Source organism: Mobula hypostoma, chromosome 3 (assembly GCF_963921235.1).
Source record: "Mobula hypostoma chromosome 3, sMobHyp1.1, whole genome shotgun sequence".
Classification (NCBI taxonomy): Eukaryota; Metazoa; Chordata; class Chondrichthyes; order Myliobatiformes; family Myliobatidae; genus Mobula; species Mobula hypostoma.
The window spans coordinates 224,347,341-224,367,378 of NC_086099.1; the positions used below are offsets into that span (position 1 = coordinate 224,347,341).

The 20,038-nt window shown below is 45.5% G+C and overlaps 1 protein-coding gene across 3 annotated transcripts in view; it reads right to left on the minus strand.

Annotated features, from left to right (window-relative positions):
• Nucleotides 1-7,722: 7,722 nt before the first annotated feature.
• parp10 (poly(ADP-ribose) polymerase family member 10) overlaps nucleotides 7,723-20,038 on the minus strand; it is a 71,085-nt gene continuing 58,769 nt past the window's right edge. For all 3 annotated transcript variants that reach the window (XM_063044635.1, XM_063044633.1, XM_063044634.1), the window contains exons 10-11: nucleotides 19,089-19,257; nucleotides 7,723-13,797 (exon numbers count right to left, since the gene is read on the minus strand). In XM_063044635.1, the coding sequence (XP_062900705.1) occupies nucleotides 13,505-13,797; nucleotides 19,089-19,257 (462 nt within the window). In that variant the 3' untranslated portion in view covers nucleotides 7,723-13,504. The remainder of the gene's footprint in view (nucleotides 13,798-19,088; nucleotides 19,258-20,038) is intronic.

Below are 20,038 nucleotides of genomic sequence, written 5' to 3' on the forward strand. Positions count from 1 at the left end.
TCGGTGGTTGACCCAACCAACGGAGGGCCTTGATACTCTTTACCGGTTTTATCACGCCCGGCCGTGAACCCACTGTCTCCCCCATTTCCTTCCAGCGGCTCAGGCGATGGACAGGAGCCAGGAATAAACATTTAAGTCAAAGAACCTTTGCTTTTCTTGTGAACGCATAGGGAACAGAAGGATAGACAAAATGTTCAGGGAGAGGGGATTAGTTAGATTGACATCACAATACAGACATAGTGGGCTGAAGGGCTGTTCCCTTACGGTACAATGTTCTTATAATGTTCTTTTGAAACGTATAAGATCCTAAAGGGATTGGACAGGCTAGATGCAGGAAGATTGTTCCCGATATTGGGGAAGTCCAGAACGAGGGGCCACAGTTTGAGGATAGAGGGGAAGCCTTTTAGGACCGAGATTAGGAAAAATTTCTTCACACAGAGAGTGGTGAATCTGTGGAATTCTCTGCCACAGGAAACTGTTGAGGCCAGTTCATTGGCTATATTTAAGAGGGAGTTAGATATGGCCCTTGTGGCTACGGGGAACAGGGGGTATGGAGGGAAGGCTGGGGCGGGGTTCTGAGTTGGATGATCAGCCATGATCATAATAAATGGCGGTGCAGGCTCGAAGGGCCGAATGGCCTACTCCTGCACCTATTTTCTATGTTTCTATGTTTATAACGCTCAACTGCCAATCTGAGCAACTAATCTATCTTTTAAGATTAGCTTTATCTGTCACAGGTAAATCAAAACATACTATGAAATGCATTTTTATTTGTCATTGACCAACAAAGCTCAAGGATGTGTTGAGGACAGCCTGAGGATTACTGGGGGCAGCCCACAAGTATCACCATGCTTCTAGCACCAAAAGAGCATGCCTATAAATTACTAACCATAATCCACATGTCTTTGGGACATGGGAGGAAATTGGAGCATCTAGAGCAGGGTTCCCCAATTAGTTTTCCACAAGGACCAAATTATGTCAAGCATGCCAAGCCAAGGGCCAAAACGTCCAGGGTTTTTTTTCCATTGCACCAGTAAGTTGTTTTATGGGCAGATGTTGTTGTTGCTGCTATTACCATTGGTAGTAGTAGTAATAGTAATAATTTAGGCCTGGGATTCTCAAAGCCTATGTTGTGGGTCACACAAGAAAAAAAAAGGCACTCTTGAAACAAAAATAAGTCCAAAACCAACCATTTAATTATGACTCTAGCTATCACAACTGTCAGCTGTCACATTGAGAACTCATCTGGGACTTCAAATACATGCGCGCGTGCGCACACTGTAAACATGGTAGCCTTCACCACTTCTCTTCCACACAAAGAGTTTTAGTAGTACTGCCTTTTCCACTGTTTCTGTTCTCTTATTTAATCTATTTGGTCTTTTTAATTAAGTTATGTAGCATTTGAAGTATGAAGTGTAGCTATAAATGAAATTATCAGTATTATTGTTGTAATATTATTATACCACAATAAGATTGACAAATGGACAAGAATTGATTCACTCACCGATCAGTGAGGGAAGTGACAGCGACGGGATGAGGCAATCTTTCCGATGTCGGGCCTGTATTCTGTTGCGGCAATCCTGAGGCACTGGCCAAGATGTGCATTGGACAGTCTGTTTCTGTCCTGGTTCCTTCTTTAATAGCTTCACAACCATTTTCTTGGCTTAACCATCATCATGACTTAAAACTTCACCAACCATATCAATTGCGCGCGTTTTAATAAACTCGGCATCAGCGTGTGGCTTCTTAGCTTTGGCAAAATTCCATGACACATGCAATGATGCAGCTGTTGTGCTCTCTTGTGCAGATGTTGACTTACAGATAGTAGAAATGAAGTGCTTGTATGAAGTTACAATATTTGCAATTTTTTGTTTGCGTTGATCTGATTTTGCAGGGTAGTTGGCATTAAAACTGGCAGCATGCATAGTGTTGAAGTGCTGCTTTAGATTTTCTGATTTGCAGACAGCTACGGACTGCATGCATATTAAGCATGTTGGTTTAGCATTGGCATGGTCCAATAAAATAAACAAAACTGATCAGTCCAGTCAGATTTGAACTGACGGTTTTCCTGGTCAACTTTGCGCTTTTTCGCGCAGGCCATGTTGTTCTTGGTTTAGAGTCCGTGACTTACTCTGGTAACAATTCGCTTAGATGATAGATTTGCTTTTAGATAACAGATTCGCTTCTTAGATGACAGGCAGGTAGCTGGTGCGTGCCGCTGTCTAGTCGAGGACCGTAGAGAGCGCACAATAGGTCACGCGCTCTACGGGGGCGTAGGTCAAGTGTACGGTGTGGGATGAGGTTAAAATAAATTAGAGCAGTGTGCACTTTATTTACATTATGACAGGTGCGTTCACGAGTGCCAATGGGTTGGCGCGGTCCAGACCTGGCCCGCGTTCCGCCTATCGGGGTTGTCTGATCTAAAGGAAACCCTTACAATAAAGGGGAGAGTCCTTTCAGACATGCGTGGGAATTAAACCCTGATCGTTGGTGCTGTAATAACCTCTAGACAACTGTGCCACCTTAAGAAGTTGGACTCCCTCAGTACCACTGGCTGGCAACACACAGAAGTCCATGCCTTGCTAGAGGCTGCAATACTGAACCTCTCTTGGAGGGTCACTTCCACGGTAATAAACCTTTGAACCTTATCATCCAGGAACTGGGACCCAGGCACGAAGAAACAAAACTCCACAAAAACATCCACAATTCAGTTTGAAAATAAACCTTTAATGCATCGATTAGGTTAGAATGGCTCCAATGATCAAACTTGCTGCATAGAGAAGGCCTTAAGAGCGAAATCCTTGGAAACCACTTACAGGTGCCATTTCTCTATCAGCCTTCCATCCCATCTCTTCACCTTCTACCTACTCTACAGAGCAGAAGCTGAGGGCACATCTGATAAAGTTCGTAAGATTATGACAGGCATAGATAGAGTAGACAGACAGTATTGTTTTCCCCAGGGTTGAAATGTCTGATACCAGAGGGCATGCATTTAAGGTGAGAGGGGGTAAGTTCAAAGGAGGTGTGAGGGACATTTTTTTTTAAACAGTGGTGAGTGCCTGGCATGCACTGCCTGAGCTGGTGGTAGAGGCAGATATATTAGGGACTTTCAAGAGACATTTAGGTAGGCACATGAATGTGAGGGAAATAGACATTGTGCAGATAGGAGAGATTGGTTCGCCATTAATTTATTTGGCTTGGACTGTTCCTGTGCTGTACTGTTCTGTGTTCTAAGAGTTAGAATCTTGACTGTTCAGTACCTTCAAGCATATGGCTTTTAATTTATTTCAGAAGATTAGCCGAGAGTATTTCAGCAATTACATACAAACGTCTGGTTATTACTTACGCTTTTTCCTTTGGTTTCATCACAGTGCAGGGTCTTGCTGTAGTGATCCAGTCACATCACTTCTGGTAAGATGGCAGCACGTTCGAACACAGCGGGCTCTCGGGGGTAACCACAGGTGCACTTTTCTTTTTAAGATGTGTTGTTTATGATGGTAAGGGCACACTGGACTCCAAGAACAACGGGCGCAGCAGGTCGACCACATTTGGAGCAGTCGGCCAGGATGTCAGAGCCGGCCGGCAGTTCAGAGAAGGTGAGTCGGGCATCGGGTCGAGAGAGGCGAGTCAGGCCGTTGGGCATCAGGAAGAGCCAGAGCTGACCTGTGTGGAGGCCATGCTGCTGCCTACTACTCAAAGGCACCAGCGTTGGTGGCGTGTGGTGGAACCGTGGATGTTTCTTTTGTGATTGCAAGACCCTGTTGGACATTCATCGCCGAGGGCCTGCTTCCCTTGTTTGGTGAGGGAACACTGAGGAAGCAGGGTCACCACAGTTGTACCGAGGGCTAGGCCTCAAGCCTCAGGCTTGCGTTGTAGCATGGAGTCAGTGTTCAGCTGGGGGCCACCTCCTGTCAGTGCTGCCCTCCAGAGTTAGATCGGTGGAACTACAAGCTGCACTGCCAGGAACCATTAATTTGCAGGACGTCGCTCAGGGTCTTGAACTAAAATGCGTTTTCTACTATGTTAATTCAGGTTCTGAAACAAAGGTTCTGAACTTAAAGAGGGGTAACTTTGAAGGTATGAGACATGAATTAGCTAAGATAGACTGGCAAATGACACTTCAAGGATTGACGGTGGATATGCAATGGCAGGCATTTAAAGGTTGCATGGATGAACTACAACAATTGTTCATCCCAGTTTGGCAAAAGAATAAATCAAGGAAGGTAGTGCACCCGTGGCTGACAAGAGAAATTAGGGATAGTATCAATTCCAAAGAAGTAGCATACAAATTAGCCAGAGAAAGTGGCTCACCTGAGGACTGGGAGAAATTCAGAGTTCAGCAGAGGAGGACAAAGGGCTTAATTAGGAAGGGGAAAAAAGATTATGAGAGAAAACTGGCAGAGAACATAAAAACGGACTGTAAAAGCTTTTATAGATATGTAAAAAGGAAAAGACTGATAAAGACAAATGTAGGTCCCCTGCAAACAGAAACAGGTGAATTGATTATGGGGAGCAAGGACATGGCAGACCAATTGAATAATTACTTTGGTTCTGTCTTCACTAAGGAGGACATAAATAATCTTCCAGAAATAGTAAGGGACAGAGGGTCCAGTGAGATGGAGGAACTGAGCGAAATACATGTTAGTAGGGAAGTGGTGTTAGGTAAATTGAAGGGATTGAAGGCAGATAAATCCCCAGGGCCAGATGGTCTGCATCCCAGAGTGCTTAAGGAAGTGGCCCAAGAAATAGTGGATGCATTAGTGATAATTTTTCAAAACTCGTTAGATTCTGGACTAGTTCCTGAGGATTGGAGGGTGGCTAATGTAACCCCACTTTTTAAAAAAGGAGGGAGAGAGAAACCGGGGAATTATAGGCCGGTTAGCCTAACGTCGGTGGTGGGGAAACTGCTGGAGTCAGTTATCAAGGATGTGATAACAGCACATTTGGAAAGCGGTGAAATGATCGGACAAAGTCAGCATGGATTTGTGAAAGGAAAATCATGTCTGACGAATCTCATAGAATTTTTTGAGGATGTAACTAGTAGAGTGGATAGGGGAGAACCAGTGGATGTGGTATATTTGGATTTTCAAAAGGCTTTTGACAAGGTCCCACACAGGAGATTAGTGTGCAAACTTAAAGCACATGGTATTGGGGGTAAGGTATTGGTGTGGGTGGAGAATTGGTTAGCAGACAGGAAGCAAAGAGTGGGAATAAACGGGACCTTTTCAGAATGGCAGGCGGTGACTAGTGGGGTACCGCAAGGCTCAGTGCTGGGACCCCAGTTGTTTACAATATATATTAATGACTTGGATGAGGGAATTAAATGCAGCATCTCCAAGTTTGCGGATGACACGAAGCTGGGTGGCAGTGTTAGCAGTGAGGAGGATGCTAAGAGGATGCAGGGTGACTTGGATAGGTTGGGTGAGTGGGCAAACTCATGGCAGATGCAATTTAATGTGGATAAATGTGAAGTTATCCACTTTGGTGGCAAAAATAGGAAAACAGATTATTATCTGAATGGTGGCCGATTAGGAAAAGGGGAGGTGCAACGAGACCTGGGTGTCATTATACACCAGTCATTGAAAGTGGGCATGCAGGTACAGCAGGCGGTGAAAAAGGCGAACGGTATGCTGGCATTTATAGCGAGAGGATTCGAGTACAGGAGCAGGGAGGTACTACTGCAGTTGTACAAGGCCTTGGTGAGACCACACCTGGAGTATTGTGTGCAGTTTTGGTCCCCTAATCTGAGGAAAGACATCCTTGCCATAGAGGGAGTACAAAGAAGGTTCACCAGATTGATTCCTGGGATGGCAGGTCTTTCATATGAAGAAAGACTGGATGAACTGGGCTTGTACTCGTTGGAATTTAGAAGATTGAGGGGGGATCTGATTGAAACGTATAAGATCCTAAAGGGATTGGACAGGCTAGATGCGGGAAGATTGTTCCCGATGTTGGGGAGGTCTAGAACGAGGGGTCACAGTTTGAGGATAGAGGGGAAGCCTTTTAGGACCGAGGTTAGGAAAAACTTCTTCACACAGAGAGTGGTGAATCTGTGGAATTCTCTGCCACAGCAAACTGTTGAGGCCAGTTCATTAGCTATGTTTAAAAGGAAGTTAGATATGGCCCTTGTGGCTACAGGGGTCACGGGGTATGGAGGGAAGGCTGGGTTCTGAGTTGGATGATCAGCCATGATCATAATAAATGGCGGTGCAGGCTCGAAGGGCCGAATGGCCTACTCCTGCACCTATTTTCTATGTTTCTATGTTTCTATGTTCTTTTTTTTCCCCCTCCTGTGCTATTTTAAAATGTATGTTCTTGCACCTTGGCCCCGGGGAAACGCTGTCTCATTTGACTGTATCCATGTGTGGTCTGAATGACAATTAAACTTGATTTGATACAGATTCCAGAAGTAGAGGTCGTGTGGCTAAACTTAAATGTAATACGGTAGGGTCAAGCCTTTGAGTAATAGATACCAGAGGGCTAAAGTTCACACGTGTGACTCACCAGTATAGGATTGGTAAAATAAAACGTATGCTGCTTTCGTCAGGGGATTGAATTCGAGTTGCGAGGTAACATTGCAGCTCAAGAGAACTCTGGTTAGAGCACACTTGGAGCACGTTGCTGAGTTCTGGTTGCCTCAGTATAGGAAGGATGTGGAGGCTTTACAGACAGTACAGAGGAGATTTATCAGGATGCTGCCTGGATTAGAGAGAATGTCTTCTGAGGAAAGATTGAGTGAGCTCGGGCTTTTCTCTTTGGGGTGAAGGAGGATGAGACAACTTGATAGAGGTGTACAAGATGATAAGGGGCAGAGATAATGTAGAAAGGGTGAAAATGGCTAATACCGGGGACATACATACAAGTTGAGTGGAAGAAAGTACAAGAGAGATGTCAGAGGCAAGTTGTTTTTTAAAAACACAGTGGTGAGTGTGTGGAATGCACTGCCGGGGTAGCGATATTGGTGGATACATTAGGGGGTAAGGTATTGGTGTGGGTGGAGAATTGGTTAGCAGACAGGAAGCAAAGAGTGGGAATAAACGGGACCTTTTCAGAATGGCAGGCGGTGACTAGTGGGGTACCGCAAGGCTCAGTGCTGGGACCCCAGTTGTTTACAATATATATTAATGACTTGGATGAGGGAATTAAATGCAGCATCTCCAAGTTTGCGGATGACACAAAGCTGGGTGGCAGTGTTAGCAGTGAGGAGGATGCTAAGAGGATGCAGGGTGACTTGGATAGGTTGGGTGAGTGGGCAAACTCATGGCAGATGCAATTTAATGTGGATAAATGTGAAGTTATCCACTTTGGTGGCAAAAATAGGAAAACAGATTATTATCTGAATGGTGGCCGATTAGGAAAAGGGGAGGTGCAACGAGACCTGGGTGTCATTATACACCAGTCATTGAAAGTGGGCATGCAGGTACAGCAGGCGGTGAAAAAGGCGAATGGTATGCTGGCATTTATAGCGAGAGGATTCGAGTACAGGAGCAGGGAGGTACTACTGCAGTTGTACAAGGCCTTGGTGAGACCACACCTGGAGTATTGTGTGCAGTTTTGGTCCCCTAATCTGAGGAAAGACATCTTTGCCATAGAGGGAGTACAAAGAAGGTTCACCAGATTGATTCCTGGGATGGCAGGTCTTTCATATGAAGAAAGACTGGATGAACTGGGCTTGTACTCGTTGGAATTTAGAAGATTGAGGGGGGATCTGATTGAAACGTATAAGATCCTAAAGGGATTGGACAGGCTAGATGCAGGAAGATTGTTCCCGATGTTGGGGAGGTCTAGAACGAGGGGTCACAGTTTGAGGATAGAGGGGAAGCCTTTTAGGACCGAGGTTAGGAAAAACTTCTTCACACAGAGAGTGGTGAATCTGTGGAATTCTCTGCCACAGCAAACTGTTGAGGCCAGTTCATTAGCTATGTTTAAAAGGAAGTTAGATATGGCCCTTGTGGCTACAGGGGTCAGGGGGTATGGAGGGAAGGCTGGGTTCTGAGTTGGATGATCAGCCATGATCATAATAAATGGCGGTGCAGGCTCGAAGGGCCGAATGGCCTACTCCTGCACCTATTTTCTATGTTTCTATGTTTCTATGAAACGCTTAGCCTTCTCTTTAGCCATCATCCATGTGCCTGTCTATGTGCAAGGGAAGGGTTAGACTGATCTTGGAGCAGGTTAAAAGGTCGGTACAAAATTGTGGGCTATGTTACAATGTTCTGTGTTCTAAACCAGTGACCATATGGGCTGCCCCATTCACAGTCCAGACTCAGCCCATCCAATGAGATAGAAAAGTGAAAGCAATACAGATGAATCAAATGCACTGAAACCAAAACTGCAGAGGTTGGAAATCTGAAATAAAACAGTCTGATTGTGATCCTGAATGCCTTTAGCTCAGGCCCCATCTATGATAACCAAGTTAATATTTCAGGATGATGATCATTCAGGGAAAGGCAGCTGGCATTTAAAACTCAGCACCAAATGACTGGGCTGAATGGGCCAGCCCTGCTTTCTTATCATGGCTTGGTAACATTAACATCGAACAGTCTAATCAATGCATCAACTATAAATTTGACAGAGAGATTGCAGATGCTGGAATCTGGAGCAAAAGTCCATCCAGACCAGAAACATTGACTGTCCATCTCCGTCCACAGATACTACCTGACCCACTGCGTTCCTCCAGCACTTTTTTTGTACTAAAAGAGATTAAAAGGAATATTGGCCTTCCTCTTGACAGAACATCATGTACACTTATAGAAATTTACAGCCATTTCTGGGCAACTTAGGAAGAAGGCTTCAGTCAGTGAATCTTCTCCATGATTCACCAGGACTGGATCAAAGCTAAAATGGATAAATAATGAGAATAATTTTGGTTTTTTCTCCAAATGAATTAGATTAAGGGATAATATAGTGAAGCGATTGATTAAAAATATGAAAGGATATGATAGAAACCATCTTCTCTGCTGGGAAGATCCAGGCATCATTACAACTGGCAGCAGGTCATTTGCCACGAAAGATTTACCTGATACCAAGGCTTGTGGACACTCCACAGCCTTGGCTGGTTTTTGAGGAAGTAACACATTCAAAATGCTGGAGGAACTCAGTAGGTCAGGCAGCCTCTATGGAAATAAATAATCAATCGATGTTTCAGGCTGAGACTCTTCGTCAGGACTGGAAAAGAAGGGGAAAGAAGCCAGAATAAGAAGGTGAGGGGAGGGGAGAGGAGGGGAAGGAGGACAAGATGTATAGTGATTGTGAAGCCAAATGGGTGGGGGAGGGGGAATTAAGTGAGAAGGTGGGAGGTGATAGGTGGAAAAGGTAAAAGCCTGAAGAAGAAAGAATCTGATGGGAGGGGAGAGTGGGCCATGGGAGAAAGGGAAGGAGGAGGGCAACCGGGGGAGGAGATAGGCAGGTGAGGAGAAGCAGTAAGCATCCAGAGGGGTGAATTGAAGAGGGAAGGGAGAGGAAGAAAAAGCCTCCTACTGCTCCTCTGCCTCAGGCTCTGTGTTTCACTTTTCCTTACAGCAGAATTAGTCCATTTGGCCCATCAAGTACATGCTAGCACTGCATATCCCAACTAATTCTCCTCAGATTTCTACCATTTTCACCGCAGACCCTACCTGCACACTAGGGGTAAATGAACATCAGTTGATTAACTTACCAACCTGTGTGTCTTTGGGATGTTGGAGGAAACCAGAGCACCATAAGGGCACATAGGCATTCTGAGATAATGTGCAACTGCAAACCAATAGCGCCCGAGTTCAGCAGCCAACCTGCATGACTGGAGCCATCAGGCAGGTGCTCTGCCAGTTCCAACACTCAGCTACCCGGGGGCCGAACGATCCACAAAGCAGATACAACGGGTTGGATGGATGGCTGCTCCTCTGTTTTGACTTTTCCCTTATACTAAATAACTCGGACTGTGATCAAATTACACCCGAATCTTCAGCTCAACAGTTTTCACCTCATTGCTGAATGTGCGCTGGCTTTGGAAACCTGTTCATAAACCACCCAAAGGCTGGGGCTTTATTCCCTAGGAGCAAAAGAGGCTGAGGGGTGGTGTTCTAGAGGAGCATAGATAAGATGGGTGGTTACAATCTTTGTGCCAGGGTAGGGGAGTCTAAATCTACAGAACACAGATGTAAATCTTTCTCCTTTCACTTTCAGGGGATGGTGGGAAGGCAGGTACAATTAAAGACATTTGGACAGAAACATTCCAAATGTTAAAAGGCCTGAACAGATCAGTTATGGCAAGGTTGGGGATTCTAGGACAAGAGGGCACGACTTCAGGATTGAAGGATGTCCTTTTAGAACTGAGATGCAGAGAAATTACTTTGGTCAGAGGGTGGTAAATCTGTGGAATTTGTTGCCACGAGTGGCTGTGGAAGCCATGTCATTGGGTGTATTTAAGGAAGAGATAGATAGTTTCTTGATTAGCCACGGCATCAAAGGGTATGGGGTGAAAACAGGGGAGTGGGGATGACTGGAAGAATTGGATCAGCCCATGATTGAATGACAGAGTTTATTCAGTGGGCCGAATGGCCTACTTCTGCTCCTATATCTTATGGTCAGGTACATGGATAGGACAAGGTTGAGAAGGAAATGAGCCAAATGGGACTGGCTCCTGTAGACAACTTGGGCCAAAGGGTCTGTTTCCACATGGTATGACTGACTCTAATGTTAAACTTGGCTGAATTTTCCTTACTCTGCAGCATGTGGAGGTTCAGCTTTTATCCCTTCTTCCACAGAGCAGGAGGGCAAATTGTACTTTAGCATCAGATACAGGAGCAGAATTAGGCCATTTGGCCCATTAAGTCTGCTATGCCATTCAATTGTAGTTTATTTATTTTCTGTCAACCCCATTCTCTTGCCTTCTCCCCATAACCTTTGACACCTTACAAATCAAGAACCTTTCAATCTCCACTTTAAATATACCCAAAGAATTGGCCTCCACAGCCAAGCATGAATTCCCACAGATTCCCTATCATCTGGCTAAAATTCCTTTTCATCTGTTCTAAAGGGACATCCTTCTATTCTGAGGCTGTGCCCTCTGGTCCTAGATGTTCCCCGCTACAGGAAACATCTTCTCCATGACCACTCTGTCGAGTTCTTTCAATATGATTTTGCACTTTATCTTTTACCTGCACTGCACTCTTTTGGTAGCTGTTACACTTTATTCTGCATTCTGATATTGCTTTACCTTATTCTACCTCAATGACCCGATCTGCATGAACAACATCAAGACCAGCTTTTCACTTTATCTTGGTGGATGTGACAATAATAAACCAATTCCAATATTCATGGTGGAATGCTGAAGAAAGAGGCAGTGTTGGAGCTTCTGTAAAACATTAGGATAGACAAGTCCCTGGGACAGATGGGATATATCCCAGGTGACTACGGGAAGCGACTGGTGCACTGTTGGCAAATGTTGTTCTGTTCAAGAAGGATAATTGAGATGATGCTAGGAATTATATACAGTCAATCTTACAACTATTAATGGAGAGGATTCTCAGGGGCGCGATTTACAAGCATGGCTGAATTCTTTGAGAACGTGACAAAGCACATTGATGAAGGTAGAACAGAGGATGTAGTGTGTATGTGTTTGACAAGGTTCCCCTTGGAAGGCTAATCCAGGGAAACCTGGCAGTATGAATGTGGAATTGGCTTGCCCACAGGAAGCAAAGTTTGGTAGTAGGGGAAGCAATTCTGTCTGGAGATCGGTCATCCGTGGTGTTCTGCAGGGATCTGTTCTGGGATTCCTGCTCTTCGTGATTTTTTATAAATGACTTGGATGAGGAAGTGGAAGGGTGGGTTAGTAAGCTTGCAGATGACATGAAGGTTGGTGATGTTGAGGATAGCGTGGAGGGTTGTAGGTTACAGCTGGGCAGAGACATGGCAAATGGGAGTTCAATACAGAAAAGTGTGAGGATACACTTTGGAAGACCAAACCTGAAGCAGGTACAAGGTTAATGGCAGTGTGGAGGTTCAGGGAGATCGCGGAGTCAACGTTCACAGATCCCTCAAAGTTTTCACATAAGATGATTGTCAAGGCAGCAAATAGTGTAAATCCTCATATCCTCTAGAGCCACCAGGTAATGTTACAGTTCTATAAAATCCCGGTTAGACCGCACTTGGGAGTTCTATATTCGGTTCTGGTCCCCCATTATAGAAAGGATGTGGAAAATTAAGAGAAGGTGCAGAGGAGATTTCGAAGAATTGGATCAGACCATGATTGAACGGTGGAGCAGACTTGATGGGCTGAATGGCCTACTTCTGTTCCCATATCTTATGGTCTTATGGAAATTTATCAGGATGTTGCCTGGATTAGAAAGCGTGTCTTACGAGGCAAGGGTGAGCAAGCTAGGGTTTTTCTCTTTGGAGTGAAGGAGGATGCGAAGCAAGTTGAAGAGGTCTACAAGATTATGAGAGGCACAGATCAAGTAGGCAGCCAACACCTTTTCCCAGGACAGCATGGCTAATATCAGAGGACATCCTTCAAAGGTGAGTGGATGAAGATTTTAGGGGAAAAGTTAGAGGTAGTTTTGTTCTTAACAGAGTGGTGGGTACGTGGATAGACTGTTAGATAGGTTCATGGATGAAAGAAAAATGGAAGATTATGGCCTATCACATTGGTCATGGTGTAAGATTATAAACAACAGATTGTGCAGATGCTGGAAATCCAGAGCAACACACACCAAATGCTGGAGGAACTTAGCAGGTCAAGTAGCATTTATGGAAATGAATAAACAGTCGACATTTTGGGCCAAGACCCTTCATTAGGACTGGAAAAAAGGGGGGAGATGCCTGAATAAGAAGGTAGGGTGGGGGGGGGGTAGAAAGGAGCATGAACTGGTGAAGCCAGGTGAATAGGGGAAGGGATGAAGGAAGGAGCTGGGAGGTGACAGGTGGAAAATGCAAAGGGCTGCAGGAGAAGGAACTGATGGTGTAGGACGATAATGGTTGGCACAACAGCATGTGCCGAAGGGCCCATACTGTGCTATACTGTTCTGTTTTATGAAATTGGCGAAGATACGGCAGGGACCCAAGATGTGCCAGAGCAGCAGAACAACCTCACCATCCAACCCCATCACGAAAAGCCCAACTTCAATTCTAAAAACACAAATATTTGCAGGTATTCTATTTCATAAACTTCCAAAATGAACAGAAAAACAGCAGTAAGGCAGGAGCTTTGAACTCAATATTGAGTGTCCCAGCCCTGTGACAATCTACCATTTGCAACCCCCATGACGTAGAGGGTCCAGCTTCACACAAGGTTGGAGCTTGTGGTGGAGAAAGTTAATCAAGTCCAAGGATCGATGGGCTCCCGGCAACATCATATTCTGCTCTTCACCCCTACAGGGCAGTGAATTAAGGCTGGATGAAGTTCTCCAGGCAGCTGACAAGGCCTGGACAGCTGGGGCTAGAACAGCAACAGGATAATCTTCATTCACAGGGCAGGCACGTTCATTAGTGCAATCTTCGTGGACGATTCAGGCAGAGATGTGGGTCACTTCCACTGGCATGTTATGAGGTACTGAGGATAGGCCTGAGTGTCATGGAAAATCACAAATATCTTAGGATTATCGCAGTTGTCTACCAGGGAGTCGTACCTGAGCAACGTATTGCTGTTCTCTTTCAGCGGTGGGGTCTTCATCTTGACATCCCCCTTTGTGTAGGATCCCACCAGGACGTTCACCACAAACACAAACTTATACCCATCGGGGTTGGGCGGGGAATACTGGTCGTCCGTTGAGACAATGGAGCTCGCTGCAAAATAAACACCTTGCCCGTAGACGGCCGCTGAAAGATAAGCACAGAAAACCGTTCAGACACTTCCTGCTCTCACTCCTCTGTCAGTTCCCTCCCTCCCTCAGCAGGGGCAGGGGCAGGGGCTCTGCAGTGGGTCAGGGAGGACAATGGCTGTGGAGAGGTGAGAACCAAGTTAATTCATGGTACGAGATGTTGGTGAGGCCACTCTGGAGTATTGTGTACAGCTTTGGTCACCATAATGGAACGTCTGCTTCGACTCACCAAGTTTTTATTGATGCACCATAGGCAGCATCACCGCTTGGTATGGCAACAGTGCTGCCCATGACTGTGATACACTGCAGAGTTGTGCACACTTCATGAAAACCAGCCTCCCCTCTATGGACTCTTGTCTACTCTTCTCACTGCCAGCATAATCAAAAACCCCACCCACCCCGTTAGGGTGAGTCAACTTATCCTCTCTGGTTCAGAAGCCTGAAGGTTGAGGGGTAATAACCTGGTGGTGTGGGGTCTGAGGCTCCTGTACCTGCTTCCTGATGGCAGCAGCACGAAAAAAGCACGACCCGGGTGGTGGGGGTCCTTGATGATGGATGGTGGTTTCCTGTGCCCTGTGCAGATGTGCTTAATGATGGGGAGGACTTCATCACTTCCTCTGGCAACTTGCCCAGTCCATCACTGGTAGAAGCAGTTACAATAACAACACTGGAAAGACACCAGGACAGGAAGAGTCCAGTGGATAGGAGACGAAGAGTTTGGAGGAATATTGGTCAAACGCGGGCAAATGGGACTAGCTTAGATGGACATCTTGGTCAGCACAGATAAATGGGGCTGAGGGCCTGTTTCCATGCTGTGTAACCATCACCCTAACCAGAGTGATATTGGCGACCACAGGCCAGATTGTGAGGAAAGGTCAGTGTCAATAGGCTACATGGTCGGGGTTTCGGAAGTGGACGGTAGACCAAATTAGGAGCGTACAGCCCAGAATCCAGTTCGAACATGCTGCCAGTGGTGAGCATAATTACAATGTCCAAAAGACATTTGGATGGGTACATGGACAGGAAAGGTTTTGACAGTTAAGGCAAACTAGACTAAGGAAGGCAAGTTGGCTGGCATGGATGAGTTGGGCCGAAGGGCCTGCTTCTGTGCTGTATAATCCTATGACTAATCCACTCACAGTTACATCAATCCACTAACTTTAAACTGAAACTGGAGGAAAATTTGGGGGGGAGGGGGAGGGCTGATATCAGAAGTAGGTTTTTTGCACCGCGGTGAGTGTGTTGAACACACTATCAGGTGTGGTGGTGGAGACAGACACAATAGGCAGAGTTAACAGACTCAGGCATATGGATGAAAGAAAAGTGAAGGCTATGGGAGAGGGAAGGGTTAGCCTGATCCGAAGTAGATTAAAGGTCGGCACAACATTATGGGCTGAAGGGCCTGTACTGTTCTATGTTCTAAGGATCTTGGAATATTGAGTTCTCCTTTGCTCCAAAGAGAAAAGCCCTAGATCACTCAACCTATCCTCTTAAGACAAGCCCTGTAGCATCCTGGTATATCTCCTCTGTCCCCACCCACATCCTTCCCATAATGAGGTGACCAAAACTGAACACAATATTTCAAACACTGTGCCGTGATGTTCTTTGTTCTAGGATCTCAGGTGCAAATGAAGGAGGTAGGAAAACATTCTCGGAAGTCGGCAAAGAAGACAAGTCGGGAAGTGCTGGGTCAAACAGGGAAGCAAATTCCAGGCTGAGCTGCTGGATGGATTCAGATTTCCAAGACAAGTGACCATTGGAGTTCTGTTTACTAAGAGAGTAAGGAATAGGGTGAGGCGGTAGATAGAAGGGACCCAGCCAAGGTTGACTGTATGACAGGTCAGCTCAGGAGCTTTGACCAGCGACCAATCTGGTCATTCGGAAGTTTTGAGAGGAGGGGACTTCAATCAGGTCCACTGCCCGAGTACAAAATTTAGCAGTGGGTCACTACAGTGAAAAAGAGCTTAGACCTGCAACCAATTGGCGTTTGAGATTGATTAGCAAGAGCAAATTAAAGGAAGGCAGGGGTTAGCACAGCGGCCATCGTCTGAGTGGACAGAGCCAGAATAGTGATCTAGAGACCTTAGCTCTTCGAGGCTTTTGTCAGAGAAAGGAAAGGAAAGAAAAGCTCAAGCTTAAGTTTTTTTTTAAATCTGCTCAGCTAGAACAGTAGAGATGTCAGGCAGGACAGTTGACTGCTCCTCCTGTGGATGTGGGAAGCCAGGGAGACCTCAAGTGTCACTGACAACTACAGCTGCGAGAAGTGCATCCAGCTACAGCTTCTAACAATCCGTGTTAAGGAGTTGGAGCTGGAACTGGATGATCTCCGCATCATTTGGGAGGCTGAGGGGGGTGATAGATAGGACACATAGAGAGGTGGTTACACCCAAGGTGCAGGACACAGAGACTGGGTGACAGTCAGGAAGGAGCCAATGCAGTGTGCCCCATGGCGATTCCCCTCAACAACAGGTAGATCACTTTGGAAACTGTCAGGGTGGGGAAAAAGGATGACCTAACAGAGGAAAGTCACAGTGACTCTCTGGCACGGAGTCTGCCTCTGTGACTCAGAAAGGAAGTGGGGAGAAGAGGCACACTGTAATGATAGGGGATTCATTAGGGGAACAGAAAGGAGGTTCTGTGGGCAAGAATGAGATTCCTGGATGATATTTTGCCTTCTGTGTGCCAGGGTCCGGCATATCTCAGATCGAGTCCTCAGCATTCTTAAAAGGGAGGGTGAACAGCCAGAAGTTGTGCTCCATGGAGGTACCAAGGATGTGGGTAGGATGAGTGACGAGGTTCTGCATAGGGAGTTCAGGGAGTTAGGTGCTAAGTTAAATGACAGGACCTCCAGGGTTGTGATCTCAGGATTGCTACCTGTGCCACGTGCTAGTGAGGCCAGAACTAGGAAAATTATACAGTTAAATACTTGGCTAAGGAGTTGGTGTGGGAGGGAGGGAGGACATAAGATTTTTGTTTCACTGGGATCAAAAATCATTAGAAGATAAAGATGAAATACGAAAGTAAGCTAGCTAATAACATTAAAGAGGATATAAAAGTTTCTTCAGATACATAAAGTGTAAAAAAAAGAGAGGCTAGAGTGGATATTGGACTCCTGGAAAACGATGCTGGAGAGGTAGTAATGGGTGTCAACGAAATGGCAGACAAACTAAATGAGTATTTTGCATCAGTCTTCACTGTGGAAGACACTAGCAGTCTGGTAGAAGTTCCAGATATCAGGAGTCATGAAGTGTGTGAAGTTGCCATTACTAGAGAGAAGCTTCTTGGAAAACTGTAAGGTCTGAAGGTAGATATGTCACCTGGACCAGATGGTGTACACCCCAGGGTTCTGAAAGAGGTGACTGAAGAGATCATGGAGGTATTACTAATGATCTTTCAAGAACCACTAGATTCTGGAATGGTTCCAGAAGACAGGAAAATTGCAAATGTCATTTCACTCTTCAATAAAGAAAAGAGACAGAAGAAAGGAAACCGTAGGCTAACTAGTCTGTTGGGAAGATGTTGGAGTCCATTATTGAGGATGAGGTCTCAGGGTTCTTGGAGGTACATGATAAAATAGGCCATAGTCAGCATGGTTTCCTCAAGGGAAAGTCTTGCCTGACAAATCTGTTGGAATTCTTTGAAGAAATAACAAGCAGGATAGACAAAGGAGAATCAGTGTTGTGTACTTGGATTTTCAGAAGGCTTTGATAAGGTGCCACACATGAGGCTGCTTAACAAGCTCTGAGCCCATGGTATTACAGGAAAGATTCTAGCTTGGATAAAGCAGTGGCTGCTTGGCATGAGGCAAAGAGTGGGAATAAAGGGAGCCTTTTCTGGTTTGCTGCCAGTGACTAGTGGTGTTCCACAGGGGTTCTGTGTTGGGACCAATTACTTTTACATTATATGTCAATGATTTGGATGCTGGATTTGATGGCTTTGTTCTCAAGTTTGCAGACGATATGAAGATAGGTGGAAGGGCAGGTACTTTTGAGGAAGTAGAGAAGCTACAGAAGACTTAGATTAGGAGAATGTGCAAAGAAATGGCAGATGAAATACAGAGTTGGGAAGTGTCTGGTCATGCACTTTGCTCGAAGAAATGAAAGGATTGACTATTTTCTAATCAGGGGAAGGCACATTCAATGTTAACATTCATTTCAAGAGGACTAGAATATAAAGGCAAGAATGTAATGCTGAGACCTTTATAAAGCCCTGGTGAGGCTTCACTTGGAGTACTGTGAGCAGCTTTGGTTCAAAGGAGGTTCACGAAAATAATTCCATGTTTGAATAGCTTGTCATGTGAAGAGCATTTGATGGCTTGAGGCCTGTACTCACTAGGATTCAGAAGAATGAGGGGTGACCTTATTGAAACCTATTGAATGGTGCAAGGCCTTGATAAGAGTGTATGTGGAAAGAATGTTTCCTATGGAGGGGTGTCTTTTTAGGATGGAGATGAGAAGGAATTTCTTTAGCCAGAGAGTAGTTAACCTATGAAATTCTTTGCCAAAGGCAGCTGTGGAGGCCAAGTCTTTATGTATATTTAAGACAGAGGTTGATAAATCCTTGATTGGTCAGGGTATGAAGGGATACAGGGAGAAGGCAGGAGATTGGGGCTGAGAGGAAAATTGGATCAGCCATGATGAAATGGTGAAGCTGACCCAATAGGCCAAATGGCCTAATCCTGCTCCTATATCTTATGGTCTTTTGGAATAGACTACTCTCTTCTTACTGTGGTCAACTGACAGGTCTGGCCAAAACCATATAGGTCACAATTATTTTCATCCCTCATTGCACCAACTTAACCAAATGCTGATGGACAGCGGTTGTAGACCTCACTGGTAGAGCTGGTGGAACATGAAGACACATCACAACAGTCGTGAAGCCAGAGGAAGGCTACAGCCATGAAAGATCCACAGTCCTCTTGCATTCCATGCCACTGGACACTAACCCCGACTTGTCAAGGGAGTTGCCCATGCATCAGCCTCCCCATGTTAAACAAAATCACAGAAAGATGTTCTCCATTATGGGGAGCAGCCCCTTAGAAGACCATTATACTGACTTGAGTGATCGCACTACTACCAGTGGTCACGTTCTGGTGACCTCTTTCTAAAGGACATTGGCAAACCAGGTGGGTTCACAGCAGCAGATCATCTTTGTTACCAGTGCAGGAAACCAAACATGGCACAAGGAAAATTCTGTAAAATTAGGAACAACCAGATTCCCTTCAGCACCCCATCCCCACTCCTCCCCTCCCTGGAGTGGCCTCGCTCTGTCAAGTTCTTTAATCCTTACCATTCTTCCCACAGAAGCTCCTGTTAAAGCCATGCATATAGATCTCTTTGGCGCTCTCTTCGCTCGTTCCATGGTACAGGACTCGCTCAACATTGGTCTGGGTGGCCTCCATGCTGGTCTTCTTCAGCATGTACTGTTGGTACAGCAACGGATTATGCACCTTTTCCACCTGGGTGACAAGCACAGGGTAAATCTTACTAATCTCTTGGACTTCAACTCAGTCCTCCAGTACTACTTCATTAATGTCAGTTTCACTGAGCCATTAGTCCCTCTTCACCCCCACCTCAAAATTTAAAGGAAATTTATCATCTGCTGTAATTACATATATGTCACCATGTGCAACCCTGAAATTCATTTTCTTGCGGGCATACTCAATAAATCCATTAACCACAATAGAATCAATAAAAGACCACGCCAACTGGGTGGACAACCAGTGTGCACAACAAAACTGTGCTAATACAAAAAGAAGAGGGGTAATAACTGTTCCTGGACCTGTTGGTACGTGAGCCTTGAGGCTCCTGTACCTTCTTCCTGATGGCATCAGTGAGAAGAGAGCATGATCTGGGTGGTGGGTGTCCCTGATGATGGATGCTGCTCTCCTGTGACAATGCTCCATGTAGATGTGCTCAGTGCTGGGGAGGGCTTTACCTGTGATGGACTCGGCCGTATCCACTATTCTTTGGAGGATTTTCCATTAAAGGACATTGGTGTTTCCATACTAGGTTGTGATGTTTGTCATACTTTGAAGTTTGTCAAAGTTTTAGATATGTCGAATCTTCACAAATTCCTAAGGAAGTGAGGACACTGCCATGCTTTCCTTGTAATTACCCTCAGGCACCAGGCCCAGGCCAGGTCCTCTGAAATGATAACACTGAGTAATTTAACATTGCTGACCCTCTTCCCCTCTGATCCCTTGATGAGAACCAGCTCACAGACCTCCGGTTTACCTG